This window comes from Monodon monoceros, unplaced genomic scaffold (assembly GCF_005190385.1).
Source record: "Monodon monoceros isolate NGI ecotype Baffin Bay Population unplaced genomic scaffold, NGI_Narwhal_1 Super_Scaffold_21, whole genome shotgun sequence".
Classification (NCBI taxonomy): domain Eukaryota; kingdom Metazoa; phylum Chordata; class Mammalia; order Artiodactyla; family Monodontidae; genus Monodon; species Monodon monoceros.
Window position 1 is genome coordinate 18,955,092 of NW_021703778.1, and position 17,966 is coordinate 18,973,057.

Sequence of the window (17,966 nt, forward strand, 5' to 3'; positions counted from 1 at the left end):
CTAAAGATAGAAGATACTTCCATGTGTCCATGCCTTTGCTCATGCTTCTATCTGAAATGCCCTTTTCCAATATACTTGGAGCTATTAAGATCCTATTTCTCTTTTTAGGTCCTGCTTGGTTGTTCCTATATCTTTATTTAGAACCATTCTTGGTTTTTCCAGTTAGCAATGATCACTTTTTGTGTTGGATCACAGTATTCTTCCTATGGCATTTATTTTATAGGACTGTTATTATTATCCCTTTATAACTACAATCACCACAAAATTACAGGTTCTCCGGAGGCAAGGACCTCTCGTATTCATCTTCATATTCACTCATGTGACCAGCACAGTGCCTACCACATTCTGATCAGATTAAAAAATGGCTGAGGGAGATGCAATCATTTCCCTTAAGAACAAGGCTATAAATCACATCTGCATATCCTATATTTTAACAAGTTTTCTGTTTTGTTTTTTTTTTCCCAGCCACACCACACGGCTTGCAGGATCTTAATTCCCTGACCAGGGATTGAGCCCGGGCCACAGCAGTGAAAGTGCCGAGTCCTAACCAGGACCACCAGGGAACTCCCTAACAGTTTTCTGTTTATCAAAGTTATATATATATTTCAGCTATTTTGATGTTCACAGAAGTGTTTGAAGAAACAAGAGGAAAGGGTCAGTGGACAGAAAACTATATTTGCAGTCAGGAATTAATTGACCCACTTACTAGTATGTAACTGAAAGTTTTTAATATTAATTTTCTCATTTGTAAAAAGGAGGCAATTCTTTCTATCTGTCTACCCATTCATCCAAGATATGTACAGATTTGAGGACCAAATTATAAACAAGGTAAAATCTATGGAAAAAACAACACTAATTACCCTTCAAAGCATCATTATTCACATTCCCAAGATGATGAACATGCATGCAGACAACTAAATTGTCCACTGTTGATAAGTTATAGAGGGTGAGGTTAAGTGCTATACAAATGTCCCACTTGCCTCCTTTACTACTTGACTTTTGTCTTTTATTGTGTAATAATTAAAAACCATATCTTTACTTCAACTATTTTATTTCAGAATCTTTTGGAAATAATTTTATAAAGGAACAGAATAGTACAAGTACTACATCTTCTCCATATAAGACTTCCATAGACTCAGTATAGTAATATTCACCCAATGATCATTACAATGTTATAGCTAATTGAAGAATTAACTTGACATTTTATTCTGTTGATTTAAAGATCTGCAACAACCCCTGTCAGAAATGGCATTTACATGATAAAATAGAGAAATGCCACAGAGCGTCTGAATATTTGAATATTCCAAAATACTTTGTTCCTCAAAAGACACATTTAATAGAATAAACTACCTTTTCTTTTATACTCACATGATTTTAGTAGTTTGCTAGAATAAGGAGTAACGTCCTTTTGATCTATAGACATAGGACAAGTTAGTCCTTGAGAAAGCTGTGATGTTTCAGACACATGGGTTGAAAGAATATTTGCAGAGTCTTGACTATTTTCTGCAACTGGTGTGTGCTATTAAAAAGAGAAAAACAAATGCTATGATTTACCTTCACAAAAACACCACCTAAATGCATTGACTGTTATACACCTAAGCAGATAAAATGTTGAAGTAATTCAACATGCTTGATATTTTAATTCATTTAAATGGCAATCATGAAAGGGCATATTATATGAGTTTTTTCTTATCAAGTACTTACAAATCCCAAAGAGCTGATGAGAGATAATACTTGTCCGGGGGTTCTTGAATAATAATCTTGCCTAGGTTTGGCCATAGATGGTGTTGTAAGAATATCCATCATATTGATATCTATGTATGGAAAGAAAAGTATATGATATTCTTCAAAAACTTCAACTGTCATTGACTAAGTCAATACTTATTTGCTCTGAACTTTGCCTCACTTTCCACATTATTAACATTATCTGTAAAGTTGGCTTGTGCAAGACAAATAGAGCTAGGAAAGCCATCACGCCATACAGTAAACATGTACGACTAAGCAGACAGAGAAATACAAACACCATATGTTCCCTCTATATACAGAATATAAAAAACAAAACAAAACAAAAAACCAAGCTCAGGGATACAGAGAACTGATTGGTGCTTGCCAGAAGTGGGGGTACGGGGTGGGAGAAATGGATGAAGGGGGTCAAAAGGTAAAAATAAATTAATCAATTAAAAAAAGAGTGATATCTAACTGGCAAAAAAATAATTCTTGGTAATAAAGTATTAGAAAGGAGGTTGAAGGGACTTTCCTTGTGGCACAGTGGTTAAGAATCTGCCCACCCATTTTTCACAGAACTGGAACAAAAAATTTCACAATTTGTATGGAAAAACAAAAGACCCTGAATAGCCAAAGCAATCTTGAGAAAGAAAAATGGAACTGAAGGAATCAGGCTCCCTGAATTCAGACTATACTACAAAGCTACAGTAATCAAGACAGTATGGTACTGGCACAAAAACAGAAATATAGATCAATGGTACAGGATAGAAAGCTCAGAGATAAACCCACACACATATGGTCACCTTATCTTTGATAAAGGAGGCAACACCAAACAATGGAGAAAAGACAGCCTCTTCAATAAGTGGTACTGGGAAAACTGGACAGCTACATGTAAAAGAATGAAATTAGAACACTCCCTAACACTATACAGAAAAATAAACTCAAAATGGATTAAAGAACTAAATGTAAGGCCAGACACTCTAAAACTCTTAGAGGAAAACATAGGCAGAACACTCTATGACATAAATCACAGCAAGATCCTTTTTGACCCACCTCCTACAGAAATGCAAATAAAAACGAAAATAAACAAATGGGACCTAATAAAACTTAAAAGCTTTTGCACAGCAAAGGAAACCATAAAAAAGACGAAAAGACAACCCTCAGGATGAGAAAAAATATTTGCAAACGAAGCAACTGACAAAGGATTACTCTCCAAAATGTACAAGCAGCTCATGCAGCTCAATATCAAAAAAACAAACAACTCAATCCAAAAATGGGCAGAGGACCTAAATAGACATTTCTCCAAAGAAGAGAGACAGATTGCCAACAAACACATGAAAAGATGCTCAACATCACTAATCATTAGAGAAATGCAAAACAAAACTACAATGAGGGATCACCTCACACCGGTCAGAATGGCCATCATCAAAATATCTACAAACAATAAATGCTGGAGAGGGTGTGGAGAAAAGGGAACCCTCTTGTACTGTTGGTGGGAATGTGAATTGATACAGCCACTATGGAGAACAGTATGGAGGTTCCTTAAAAAACTACAAATAGAACTACCATATGACCCAGCAATCCCACTACTGGGCATATACCCTGAGAAAACCATAATTCAAAAAGAGTCATGTACCACAATGTTCACTGCAGCACTATTTACAATCGCCAGGACATGGAAGCAACCTAAGTGTCCATCGAAAGATGAATGGATAAAGAAGATGTGGCACATATATACAATGGAATATTACTCAGCCATAAAAAGAAAGGAAATTGAGTTATTTGTAGTGAGGTAGATGGGTCTAGAGTCTGTCATACAGAGTGCAGTAGGTCAGAAAGAGAAAAACAAATACCATATGCTAACACATATATATGGAATCTAAAAAAAAAAAAAGAAAAAAAAAGGTTCTGATGAACCTAGGGGCAGGACAGGAATAAAGATGCAGACATAGAGAATGGGCTTGAGGACATGCAGAGGGGGAGGAGTAAGCTGGGACAAAGTGAGAGAGTAGCATAGGTATATATACACTACCAAATGTAAAATAGATAGCTAGTGGGAAGCAGCTGCATAGCACAGGGAGAGCAGCTCAGTGCTTTGTGACCACCTAGAGGGGTTGGATAGGGAGGGTGGAAGGGAGACTCAAGAGGGAGGGGATATGGGGATATATGTATACATATAGCTGATTCACTTTGTTATACAGCAGAAACTAACACAACATTGTCAAACAATTATACTCCAATAAAGATGTTAAAAAAAAAAAAAAGAATCCACTTGCCAATGCAGGGGACATGGGTTCGAGCCCTGGTCTGGGAAGATCCCACATGCTGCGGAGCAACTAAGGCCGTGCACCAGAACTACTGAGCCTGTGCTCTAGAGCCTGCGAATCACAACTACTGAGCTCGTGTGCCACAACTACTGAAGCCTGAGCACCTAGAGCCCGTGTTCTGCAACGAGAAGCCACCACATGAGAAGCCTGCGCATCGCAACAAAGAGTATCCCCTGCTCCCTGCAACTAGAGAAAGCCTGCACGGAGCAATGAAGATCCAAGGCAGCCAAAAATAAATAAATAAATAAATAAATTTATTTACAAAAAAAGAAAGAAAGAAAAGGAGGTTGTAAAAAACGCTAAGAAAGGAATCAAAATATTAAGAATATAAAATAAATTTCAAAAACAGAATCTATTTAAGTAATTAATATAAATTGGGGGCCCCTCATGTGAGCTAACTATGTAAGTATAGGGCAAGATAGAAAATGATGCAGATTTCTATCAGGTTTCAATGTGTAACATTGTAAAATAGAACATTCAGCACTCACACGTAATATTGTACTATTTTCTTTTTTTTTTTTTTTTTTTTTTTTTTACGGTACACGGGCCTCTCACTGTTGTGGCCTCTCCCGTTGCGGAGCACAGGCTCCGGACACGCAGGCTCAACGGCCGTGGCTCACGGGCCCAGCCGCTCCGCGGCATGTGGGATCTTCCCGGACCGGGGCACGAACCCGTGTCCCCTGCATCGGCAGGCGGACTCTCAACCACTGCGCCACCAGGGAAGCCCCTGTACTATTTTCTTTAGCTATCCAAAGTAGTAAGAGAAGTGTAATGCTTTGTATGTGGTGTAAGACTTTAAAAGGTAGGCTGAAAGTTTGAACTTAATGAATTTCATTTATACCTCATTTTGATGAAACAATAAAAATGACAATAAACTTCTTTAAAAATATTTTACAAATTAAACAAGTTAAAAAATATTATGGCAATGATTTCTTGGTTATGACTTTAAAAGCACAGGAAAAAGGCAAAAATAACAAATGGGACTATATCAAACTTCAAAACTTCTGCACATCAAAGGAAACAATCAACAGACTGAAAAGACAACCTACAGATTGGGAGAAAATATCTGTAAATTATTTATCTGTTAATGGGTTCATATACAGAATATAGAAACAACTGCAACTCAATAACAGAAACTCCCAAGTAATCTAATTAAATTGTGAACAAAAGTCTTGGATAGACACTTCTCTAAAGAAGATATACAAATGGCCAACATGCTTATGAAAAGATGTTCAACATTAGTAATCAATAGAAAAATGCAAATCAAAACTACAATGAAATATTACCTTACATGCATTAGGATGACCACTATCAAAAAACAGAAAATAAGAAGTGTTGGAAAGAATGTGGAGAAATTGGAACCCTTGTGCATTGCTGGTAAATTGTAAAATGTAAAACTGTGCAGCCACTATGAAAAACACAGTGGAGATATCTCAAAAAATTAAAAATAGGGCTTCCCTGGTGGCGCAGTGGTTGAGAGGCTGCCTGCCGATACAGGGGACACGGGTTCGTGCCCCGGTCCGGGAAGATCCCACATGCCACGGAGCGGCTGGGCCCGTGAGCCATGGCCGCTGAGTCTGCGCGTCCGGAGCCTGCGCTCCGCAACAGGAGAGGCCACAACAGTGAGAGGCCTGCGTATGGCAAAAAAAAAAAAAATTAAAAATAGAATTTGATCTACACGACCCAGCAATTCCACTGCTGGGTATACACCCAAAAGAATTGAAAGCAGGGTGTTCAAGACTTATTTACATACTCATGTTCACTGCAGCATCATTCTCAATAGCGAAGAGGTAGAAGCAACCCAAATACCTATCGACAGGTGAATGGATAAAGAAAACACGGCACGCATATGTATATCAGTGTTTGTGTGTTTGTGTGTGTGTGTGTGTGTGTGTATAAAATTTGGCCTTAAGAAAGAAAGAAATCCTGTCACATGCTACAATATGGATGAACTTGAGGACACTATGCTAAGTGAAATACGTCAGTCACAAAAAGACAAATACTGTATGATTCAACTTATATGAGGTATCTAAAGTAATCAAACTCATACAGAAAGTAGAACTGTGGCTGCCAGGGCTTTAGGGAGGGGAAAATGGAGTATTGAGTTTCAGTTTTACAAGATGAAAAAGTTGTAGAGATCTGTTGCACGACAATGTGACTAGAGTCAATATTACTAAAGTACACACTTAAAAATGGTTAAGATGGTAAATTTTACCTTGAGTTTTTTTTAATCACAATCCAAAAAAATAAAGGAAAAGAAAGAAACCAAATCAGAAAAACCTGTATGCTCCAAGATGTTTTTCATAGAATTATTTATATTAACCTAAATTCACAATGTTTGGGAGCCATCTTTAAGCTAAACCATGAGATATGAAAAAATAAAAATAAAAAGTATTAATATTATAATATAAAAATAATTTAAATTCATCAGCAATATCACCCTAATACAACATTTTTCTGGGACTTCCCTGGCGATCCAGTGGTTAAGACTCTGAGCTCCCAATGCAGGGGGCACGGGTTTGATCCCTGGTAGGGGACCTACAATCCTTTATGGCGCACAGCGCAGACGAAAAAAAAAAAAAAAAAAGAAAAAGAAAAAAGGAAAAAAAAATACAAAATTTTTCTCATTTGTCATTTTTCCCAATATCTTTTCTGAAACTGAGGAGTTAGATTTGCCTTATTAAAAAATGTTTAGGGCTTCCCTGGTGGCGCAGTGGTTGAGAGTCCGCCTGCTGATGCAGGTGACACGGGTTCGTGCCCCGGTCTGGGAAGATCCCACATGCCATGGAGCGGCTGGGCCCGTGAGCCATGGCCGCTGAGCCTGCGCGTCTGGAGCCTGTGCTCCGCAACGGGACAGGCCACAACAGTAAATGTTTAGATTTTAGAAAAATAAGTGATTAATATACTGTATAGTATGGAACATCCCTAGTGCATTTCGTCTACAATCTGTACTTATTATTACAGCTATGAAAAGTATGGGTAGTCACGTGAGTTAGGATTAATAAAAACTATAAATGGTCCACATCAACTCAGGTCACATTTTACCAAATATATGAAAAATCTTTAGGTCTTCAAAATGCTTCAAAATTTGTACTTGCAAATAAAGAATTGTAGCTCTCTATTTTTTTTTTTTTTTTTTGTGTAGCTCTCTATTTACTTTCAAATATTTATAATCCCACGGTTAATAATTTATAACCCAATATTTGGTTCTACTGCTCATTTATTTCCATCCTCTGCCATTTTAGTAGATAATACAACAAACTACCAAGTCAGGAAGCTGTCATTTCTCCATGTTTCTGTAATAAACTTAAGTAGTTTCTAGTTTCTCCCTGTTAGAAACAATGCAGCTACAAACAACTTTATTCATATATATTATTCTTTTTTTTTTAATTTTTATTTTATTTTATTATTATTATTATTTTTTGCGGTACGCGGGCCTCTCACCATTGTGGCCTCTCCCGTGTGGAGCACAGGCTCTGGATGCGCAGGCTCAGCGGCCATGGCTCACGGGCCCAGCCGCTCCGCGGCACGTGGGATCCTCCCGGACCGGGGCACGAACCCGTGTCCCCTGCATCAGCAGGCGGACTCTCAACCACTGTGCCACCAGGGAAGCCCCATATATATTATTCTTTTGAACCATTTCCTTAGAATAAATTCTAAGACACAAGTCACTAGGTCGAAAAGAATTAAAACCTTTGTTTCTTAAATCATACTGCTCCATTTCCTTTGGAAAGAACTATGCTTATTTGAAATGTCCCTAGGAAAACTTCCTGTGCTTTCTGCAGTCTCATTAACACTGGATCTTCAGCTCTCCATTTTTGCTTTTGGCTAGCTTAATAGTGTAAAATGATTCATTTATTACTTTTTTAAATTAGCATTTCTAGTGCTATGAGTAGTGAAATTAACATACTCCCATATATATGTATTTGTGAATTCTGTGTTTATTTTCTCTGCCCCTTGTTTATCAACGTGGTGGTCATGTATATTTGAATAATTTCTTTAGGTATTAGTTGTCTATCATGTTGTAGTTATTTTAGTCATTTTACTGATGTTTAATTGGTCAGCGCCAGTTTCAGTAGGGATAAAAATTTGGAAGAACAGAAACTGTCAGTTCCTCTTTGAAGATCCAAAGATCTTCAAGGACCTTTGAGGATATAAGATTAGTTAATCCGTTTTCATCTTTAATTGAATGAAAATACCAGTATACGTTTTTAGCCTATTGCAGAAAAAAATAATCATCAAATTTTATTCGTTATAAACTAACAAAGAAAACAGTATAAATTAATGAAATGTAGTGTCTAAAATGTGCTGGATTTTTTAAAAGGTACTTACTTGCTGTGTTTCTTACCTCTATTCAAAGTAACTCTGGAAAGGCCAAAATCTGTTAGTTTAATGTGACCTTCATTAGAAATAAGCATATTGTCTGGTTTCAAATCCCTGCACATATAAAAAACAAATAGCAGATAACTAAAAAAGAGCTAGTGTTGATTTTAGAATTACCAGTGAAAAAAACAGAAAGTTACAGAACAATCAAACCCGACTTATTTTCTCTCATTGGTGGCTTTGAAAGTGCAGAAAACAACTCTCAAAAGCAAACTATATTTTGTATATCTGAATCTACAAGAAAGTTAACTATTTAATGCTAGATTATCTTTGGCATCATTCATTACATATTCTATTAAAATAAATAAACTTCATTAGGTAAAATAAACCTCAAGCCAGGTCAAAATCATATTTACCTCTTTCAAGGAGGGTGAGATTAAGCCTTAATCGAAAAGAGCCACTTAACCTTTCTTTGCAAAGAGCAAAACACTGTAAATCAGCTGGCATTATAACATATAGCACTTTTATATGACGTACAGCCAAAGGAGTGGAAAAAAGATTCAATATTCTCCACAAAAGGGGATACCCGAAGACAAAGCAACATATTCAAAACACACAGGGAGATGAAAGAAGAGTTGATATAATTCGTAAACTCACACAAGTTACTACTAAACTTTAGATAACGCAGATATGTGGGGTTATGCAAATATTTAAGACTAAAATATTTAATATATAATTTGATTACCTGTGCTTTAAGTAATAGTTTGGAGAAAAGTCAGTCTTTACCTGTGGATGATTCCATGTCTATGAAGATAGTCTAGAGCCAATGCCACTTCAGAAATATATTTCACAGCCATCTCTTCATCAAAATAACCATATATGTGTAGGAGAGACTTGACATCTCCACCTATGAGATACTCCATTACCTGTCAAAAGGAATATAAATATTGCAAAATAAAACCAATATGACTACTTTAAAAATATCTTACTTGAGCATTACGGTTATGCATTTTTAGCATGGTCCTATAAGACACATTTTCTTGGTGTCACTCAGTACACATCAATACCAGGTTTACTCATACTGCCATATACTTTTTAAAATTTAAATTAAACTGTTCAGTCTGAACAAAAATTCAGACATATAGAAAAGGTGTGAGAAGAGCAGGATGACTTCTCATATTCTCTCCATCTACATTCGCCCATCGTTAGCACTTTGCCACATTTGCTTTCTTCCTCTCCACATATATGAATATAAAAATGAATATTTATGCTAATCATTAACATGATTATGTTACATAATAAACATAACACAATTATGAACATCATTAACATAAATACCTTACAGGCATGTATTTTTGTTCAGATTAAGCAGTTTAATTTAAAAAAATATGGCGACATTAGCAACTGGTATTAATCTATAACTTTAAAATTTTGGCTAACTCAAGAATAAAATTGAAGAGGTCATCATGTATCTCCCAACAAGGTCATTCTTATGTAACTATAGCATAATAAAATGCACGGAATTTAATTCTAAAATAATGCTATTACCTGTTGTATAGTCTGTATTCAAATTTCTCTGATTACCTCAATATTGTTCCTGATGGCCTCTCTCCTCATCTCTCATGCCCAGGCCAGGACCATGCATGAGATTTAGTTGTCATATCTCTTTCATCTCCTTTAATCTGGAATAACTTTTTGCCTTTTTTTGGCAGGGTGCTGGATGGGGCATGGGACGGTCTTTCATGACATCTGATTATTTCCTTATGATTCAATTCAGGCTATGAATTTTGGGCAGGAATACTACAAAATCGATGTTGAGTACTTCTTAGTGACTTCCACCAGATGAGACTGCTAAATATTAGTGTGTTCCATTCCTGGTAATGTTAACTTTGATGACTTAGTTAAGGTGGTGGCTTCCAGGTTCCTTCACTGAAGAAGTATTTTCTCCCTCTTTGTAATTAATAGGCAATCTGGGGAAGATACTTTGAAACTATGTAAATACCCTCTTTCCCCAACAAACTTTCAAGCAATGATTTTAGCATCATATGACTATACATGATTCTTGCCTGAATTCATTACTGCTATGAGGCTGCAAAGCTCTATTAATCCTTCTACATGTACTAGTCATTATTCTCAAAATTTTCTATAGTTTCAAGCTATAAAATATTGCCTACTAAGGACTTGATAATATAAGTCATTTCTTTCCTCTTTAAGGCAATCACTTCCCTGGTACACAGAGGTTAGTTAATATTTGTTGATAGTATGAATCATTAAAACATTACTAAGCACAAAAACTGTGCTAGCATGGGGAATATAGCATGAATAAAATGTAACTGATGCACTTAATGATTATAATTTAGTAGTAGGGAAATAAGCAAACAGATAACTGTATTTGAGCTCATGAGAATGCTTGTTTTCTCACACCCTCATCAACAATGATTATCAATACTTTTTGTCAATCTAAGGAAGAAAAAATGAACTTGTTTAAATGTTTATTTACTTTTAGGGAGATTTAGCATCTTTACACTGCTTTTAGTCTTTCATATTTCTTCTCTGAATCACTGGTATTCTTTGCCTATTTTTCTGCTGGGGTATTTACCCTTTCTTCCTGACCATGTATATGGTATTTTGTGTCAAAGTAGGCTTTATTTTTCACATAGTAAGATGTGCACCATTCTATTAAAATAATCACATCAGTTTTCTTCTAGTACTTTTATGGATTCTCTTTTCGAGTAGAAATCTCTGATACAAAAGGGGAATAAATGAACTTTGCACTATCTCAAGTTTCATAACCACACAGAATTATTTCAAGTGACTTCAGAGAACAGAATCTTGATAGTACATACATCATAAGGGCAAAAAGAATTGCAGAGAAATCCTAAATTGAATCCAGTTGTTTTAGTGTTAGGAAAACAATACTGGTATTGCTATGTTGAAAATACTATATGCGTATAGATATAGATATAGATATATAGATATAGTTAGGAACCCAGATTTTCAGGGTGAAAGAATACAAATATTTTTCAAAATATTTTTATATTTTATATATTTTTCAAAAATGTTAAGTAAAAATTCTGTAATTTTCCTTTGACCTGGAAATATCAGCATGAACTCGTGATATATTTTTCTATAAAAATGTGTGTTTCCTAGTCTGTCCACTGAGAATGCCTAAAAGGAATGACAACCTAGTGGCAATGAACTTTTCTAATCACTACCTCCTAGATCACGGCCTCTAGACACTATTTCCCAAAAAGGAGCTAGACCTCCTTGCCTAGATCTAGTTCAGGACATTTGCAAAATGAGCCTTAACTATCTTGTCATGCCAGAAAGCAAGAAAGCTATCAGATTACTAGGATAGTATAAAAAGACAAAGAGATGAACTGAAGGGGCTCCCACTCACTAAAGATGGGACAATTTAAACACAGAAAAAAATGACTGCAATGGATTAAAACACATCAAAACTACAACATTCCATGAATTCATAAAGATACTTTAAAAAACACTTATTTAGAGGTTGCACTTCTGAAAACTGGTGATGAAAGGGAAAGAATCAAGCATTTATTCTGCCTTCCTTAGACAAGCTGTATTTCAGAGCAATGAAATAGATAATAAGGGAAAGTTCTTTATAGATGAATTCCAGCTAATAAAAGCTGAAGGAATAATAGAATTTTTTAAAATCATCATTTTGAAAACCTTAATAAAGAATCCAGGCATTAAGGTAAGCTGGGATGAAGTGAGAGAGTGGCATGGACTCATATATACTACCAAATGTAAAATAGATAGCTAATGAGAAGCAGCCACATAGCACAGGGAGATCAGCTCAGTACTTTGTGACCACCTAGAGGGGTGGGATAGGGAGGGTGGGAGGGAGACGCATATATATATATATATATATATATATGTATAGCTGATTCACTTTGTTATAAAGCAGAAACTAACACACCATTGTAAAGCAATTATACTCCAATAAAGATGTTTAAAAAAATAAAGAATCGAGGCATTGAATCACAGGATGCCAAGACCATTACATGAAAGGTTGGTGGAGGAGTTGGAATGGATTAAACAAATTTGGTGAAGTGTTGCCAACTGGTGGACTTGGATGATGATATATGGGAGTTCATTATAGTAATCTTTCAATTTTTGTATATGTTTGAACATTTCCGTAATAAACATTTCCATCTTTATGTTCCTTGTACTAGTATAGTACCTGGAAAGTAGTAATCAATTATTTGTTGTTATTGTGGCTAAGTTTAGTCATACTTTATCTTTTTTGTCTCAAAGGTAGCTTTGATTTCTAGGAAATCTTTTGTCTAAGCCAGTGCTTCTCAAACTTTAACATGCCTGGGGATCTTGTTAAAATTCACAGTCTGGGGAATTCCCTGGCAGTCCAGTGGTTAAGACTTGCACTTCCATTGCAGGGGGTGCGGGTTCGATCCCTGGTCGGGGAACTAAGATCCCACATGCCACACAGCATGGCCAAAAAATAAAAAACAAACAAACAAACAAAATCTCATTCCGATTCAGCAGATTTGGAGTGCAGCTTGAAATTCTGCATTTGTAATAAGCTCTCAGACAATGCTGATACTGCTTGTCTGTGGACACACTTTGAGTATCAAGGATCTAAACCAGTGATGAAGTTAGTAGACAAGATATGGCCGTCTATCTGATTTCAGGAATAATAATTCAAAAATATTATAATAGGGACTTCCCTGGTGGCACAGTGGTTAAGAATCCGCCTGCCATTGCAGGGGAGATGGGTTCGATCCCTGGTCCGGGAAGATCCCACATGCCACGGAGCAACTAACCCAGTGCGCCACAACTACTGAGCCCGCGTGCCTAGAGCCCGTGCTCTTTGGTCCATGGGCCAGTTTGCCAACTATTGGCTTAAAAGATGTAAAGTCAATTATTCTGTTTGTTTACACTAAACAGAAGCTATTGGAGTTACCAAACATTTAATCCACACACTGTCTCTGGAGTCAGAAGAACCTCTAGAACTTGAAGTCAAAACACCTACCATCCTCACCTCTTCCTACCCCCACCCAAATTCCTCATTAGAATTAACAGAGTGTAAGCTGCCATGTTAAATGAAAAGCAAGCAACTCTCTAAGTCCATAAACCCCAAATCCACCACTTCCCTAAATCTTTCCTTATCATACCCCAAGCTTTATGTAGTATTTCTATTATGCATCCTTTACTTAGCAAATATTTGTAGCACTCTGTGCCACAAACTGTTCTACATAGTTTATATCAACCTATTGAAATTTCATAACAACCTCTGAGGTAGGTACTATTATTATGTCCATTTTGCAAATGGGAAACTGAAGTGTGATAGTTCATTTTATGTGTCAACTTGGCTAAGCCATGGTACCCAGATATTTGGTCAAACACTGATCTAAATGTTGCTGTGAAGGTATTTTTTAGATAAGATTAACATCTAAACCATTAGACTTTGAGTAAAAGCTGATTACCCTCCATCATGTGGGAGGGCCTTATCCAATCAGCTGAAGAGAAAAAAAATTGAGGTGTCATCTCTTTCTCCTCCAAAGAAGAAGGGATTCTACCTCTTCACTGCCTTTGAGCTTGAGCTGCAACATCAACTCTTCCTGGAGTCTACAGCCTGCTGGCCTACCCTGCAGATTTTGGACTTGCTTGCACCATAACCATGTAGGGCAATTCCCTAAAATAAATCCCCCTCTCTCTCTACACACACACACACACACACACACACAGACACAGACACAGGCAGACAGACAAACACACACACACACACTCTATTGTTCTTTTTCCCTGAGAACCCTAACTAACAGAACAGGTAAGGTAACTTGGCCAAGGTCATAAAGCTTGTAAGTGCAAGATCTGGAATTCAAACGCAGGTACTCTGAACCCAGAGACTGTAATTCTTAAGTCACTGGGTTCAGTGATTCCTGAATGAAGAGAAAATGTTAAGTTATTTACTCACCAAGTAGACATTGTTTGCTGACTGCAGTGAATAGTACAAATGCACAATGAAAGGACTTTTGCTTAGGGCCAGGGCATCCCTCTCAGCTTGTACTTGATGAGTCATATTTTTGTTGATCATGTCTGCTTTTTTGACAACCTGTAGTACGTAACATGACAATAGACACATCCATTTTATTTTTTATGACAAAGTATTCTCAGGTTTCCTAGTTGCCATCATGAAAACAATCAGAGAGAGAAAACACAGATGTTGTTTGGACCTCACATTGCCAGTGGGAAACTCTGCTAGAAAAACAGCTAATATGGTGAAAACAAAACAAAACTTTCTTTAACATAGAACTGCTTATCTTGGTATCAAGTGGCAAAAGTATCACATCCCTTTTGATAAGGAAAAAGATGTAAGCAAATGCTCCCTGACTACCCTACCTATTGGTAGAAAAAAAATTCTGTTCTGTTCTTCTTACAGCTAAGCCAAAATATAGTAATGTTCCTAATACGTCCCCAGATAATCAGGAATGTAGGCATAGAGAAATAGTAGCTAATTCACTTTTTAAATTTCTGGTTCTTTGATGGATGGAAATAGAAACAGAAAGAGAAAGAATGTATGTTTGTTTGCCTGGGAAAAAAATTTCTTAAAAACGGTTAGAGTTTACTGAAACTTAATAGTCTCAGATGCTGTGTTATAGAAAATAACTAACTACTCTTTTTAAATCTCAAGGTAACTGGTAAGGAAGCAAAACTATAATCTACATTAAAATTGGAGCACTAGGGCTTCCCTGGTGGCACAGTGGATAAGAATCTGCCTGCCAATGCAGGGGACACAGGTTCCATTCCCGGTCCGGAAAGATCCCACATGCCGCAGAGCAACTAAGCCCGTGCGCCACAACTACTGAGCCCGTGCTCTAGAGCCTGCAAGCCTCAACTACTGAGCCCGAGAGCCACAACTACAGAAGCCCATGCACGCAGAGCCCGTGTTCTGCAACAAAGAGAAGCCACCGCAGTGAGAAGCCCGCGCACCGCAACAGAGTAGCCCCCGCTCGCTGCAACTAGAGAAAAGCCCGCGCACAGCAATGAAGACCCAACGCAGCCAAAAATAAATAAATTTAAAAAAAAACTGGAGCACTAAACTGAATAGTTAGTAACATTGAGATCAATTCTCAGGAAGATTACAAGTCAAAAAAAGGCATATTTCTTCCAAAGATTCAATAGAACATGTAATAAAATCATTAATACGCTGTAAATTCCAGCCTTAGAGCCTTTCCCTAAGAAAACAAGGGAAACTGACAAAGCCAGTCTGAAACATGATTTCACCTATCATTCCACTAGATTGCAAGCTCTATGAGGGCATGTTCGTTTTGTTACCACTGTACACAGACTCTACACAGAAAGCGGATATCCACAAATACTTATCAAAAAGTGTATTGGTGTTTTCATTTCAACAGCTAATAGTGACTGGTTAGTATAATAGAAGGAAACGCAAAAAATCTTGGGAACATATGAAGCGAGAGAGAATTAATTTCAATAGGGTGGGTCTGAAAGGTCAGGAGAGGTTTGAAGGGGGGCTAAGATGAACCTTAATACATAAACAACATAGGTGGAGAAGAGCAGAGAAGGGTGGAAGGAAGGCACTTAAGGAGGAAACAGAATAAACATAAATTTGGAAGCAAGACAATACACAGCATTCAAGGACTAGCCAATTGTCTGGAGTGGCTAGAACATAGAATATGTAGAAGATACAGTGGAAACTTAGAGCCAGAACTTGGAGCATGACTGTTTTTCTAAGGAGTTTGGACTTTAGCTTGCATGGCACAGCCAAAGGAATAAAATAGTGATTCCAGTTAGGGGCCTGTTCCAATAGACTAGGTATAGTAATGAAGGCCTGATGAACCTTAAAAACATCATGTCAAGTGAAAAAAGCCAGATGCAAAAGACCATATATTTCATGATTCCATTTATACGCAATGTCCAGAAAAGGCAAACCTATAGTGATAGAAAGTAGACTGATGATTACCTGGGGCTAGGGGTGTTAAGTGGGGGAGACATGGCAGATGAGCAAGAGAGGTCTTTTCAGGGTGATGGGAATGTTCTAAAATTGGAATGTGGTCATGGTTACTCTATATTTAATTTACTAAAAACTGAATTGTACTTTTAGAAAGAGAAAGAAAGAAAGAAAGAAAGAAAGAAAGAAAGAAAGAAAGAAAGGGAAAGAAAGAAAAAAAGAAATGGAAAAAATGAAGTCCTGTACTTGGGCAGACTTGGGAATGGAATGGAAGGGGTAATACGAATATGAGACAGAATTGACAGGCCTAGTTGAGAGAGAGAATATATAGAGAAAAGTTAAAATGCCTGAAGTTTTTAGCTTGAAATGACAGAGATGGTGGTATTATTACATGGAGAGAAGGAACACAGGAGGCAGTTAGGTGGAGAGGATTGTTCGAAGTTAGGCAAGCACAGTTCCGAGGTGCCTGCTAGATAGTCACACAGCAATGTCCGACAGAAAGTTGAAACTGCATCAGACTGCTGGCTTCTTTCCTTTATCACAATCACTCAGTGCTGAGATGTGAGTAATCTGAAACTATGGGAGTGGATAAGAATCAAGAGTGGCCAGAACAGCTTCAAATATATTGAAAGCTCTTGAATGCTTTGGAATGATATATACTACTGCAAGGATAAAGGAGTGATTTGGGACATATTTCAGCTCCGTCTTTAAATATAAGTACATTCTAGATTTATACAATGAAGAGAAAAGTGGGGTTTAATGAGATTTTTGTCATATAGGTCAGAAGTTAATCTACATCACAGCATGCTGACTACAGTCAATCCTACATTGTATATTTGAAAGCTGCTGAGAGAGATCTTAAAAGTTCTCATCACAAGAAAAAAAATTTGTAGCTGTGTCATGATGGTTGTTAACTAGACATTGTGGAGATCACTTCGGCATAGACAAATACTGAATCATTATGTTGTACACCTGAAACTAGTAAATGTCAGTTACATCTCAATAAAAAAATGAATCTGTCAAACTGATAGAATTAAAATATAATATGGAAATAACTGTTTCAAATTTAAAGTTTCAACCCTAATCCTGGTAAAGCCCAAATTAGTAAAAATGATTCAGAAGTTCTGGCGTCTCCTAAGCGTTCGCGGTGCGAAGAGAAGGGCGGGGCAGAGGTGGCACCGACTTGCCCGCGCTGTCACCCCAAGTGAGAAGTTATCCCACAGGGCTCCGGAGGTTTCAGCGAGCCAGGCACCCGTCTAGTCGTTCCAGCGGCCCTGGGGCCTGCCCAGTTCAGGGGGCGGGAAGGAGGACGCAAGGGCCGGCCTCTTTCGCTTTCTTTATTCCTTGACTCTTACCTTCACCGCGTACAACCTGTTGCCTTTCTGCCCCAGATACACCTTCCCGAAGGCGCCGCGGCTAATGGGCTTCACTATGGTGAACTCTTCAATGGAGGGAGGTCGTGGCACCGGCATCCTATTCACGAACTCCCCTGTCGGCGTGCCTCCTCCACCCTCCATCTCGCCGCCGGCGGTGGACTCCATAGCAGGCCAGCCCGGATGCAAGTCTCTATCAGCGACCAAGAGCCCTTCCGGAGCCGCAACTCCCGCCAACTGGTTTCAAAGCGGGGCTCCGCC

General features: G+C 37.6%; 1 protein-coding gene across 2 annotated transcripts in view; it reads right to left on the reverse strand.

The window, feature by feature from the left end:
- Positions 1-17,966, reverse strand: part of MASTL (microtubule associated serine/threonine kinase like) — a 32,938-nt gene extending 14,972 nt beyond the window's left edge. Inside the window, exons 1-6 of one of the 2 annotated variants that reach the window (XM_029236291.1) lie at positions 17,688-17,966; positions 14,335-14,472; positions 9,162-9,301; positions 8,401-8,489; positions 1,705-1,814; positions 1,369-1,519 (exon numbers count right to left, since the gene is read on the reverse strand). In XM_029236291.1, the coding sequence (XP_029092124.1) occupies positions 1,369-1,519; positions 1,705-1,814; positions 8,401-8,489; positions 9,162-9,301; positions 14,335-14,472; positions 17,688-17,873 (814 nt within the window). In that variant the 5' untranslated portion in view covers positions 17,874-17,966. The remainder of the gene's footprint in view (positions 1-1,368; positions 1,520-1,704; positions 1,815-8,400; positions 8,490-9,161; positions 9,302-14,334; positions 14,473-17,687) is intronic. The other variant, XM_029236290.1, reaches the window with a different exon arrangement.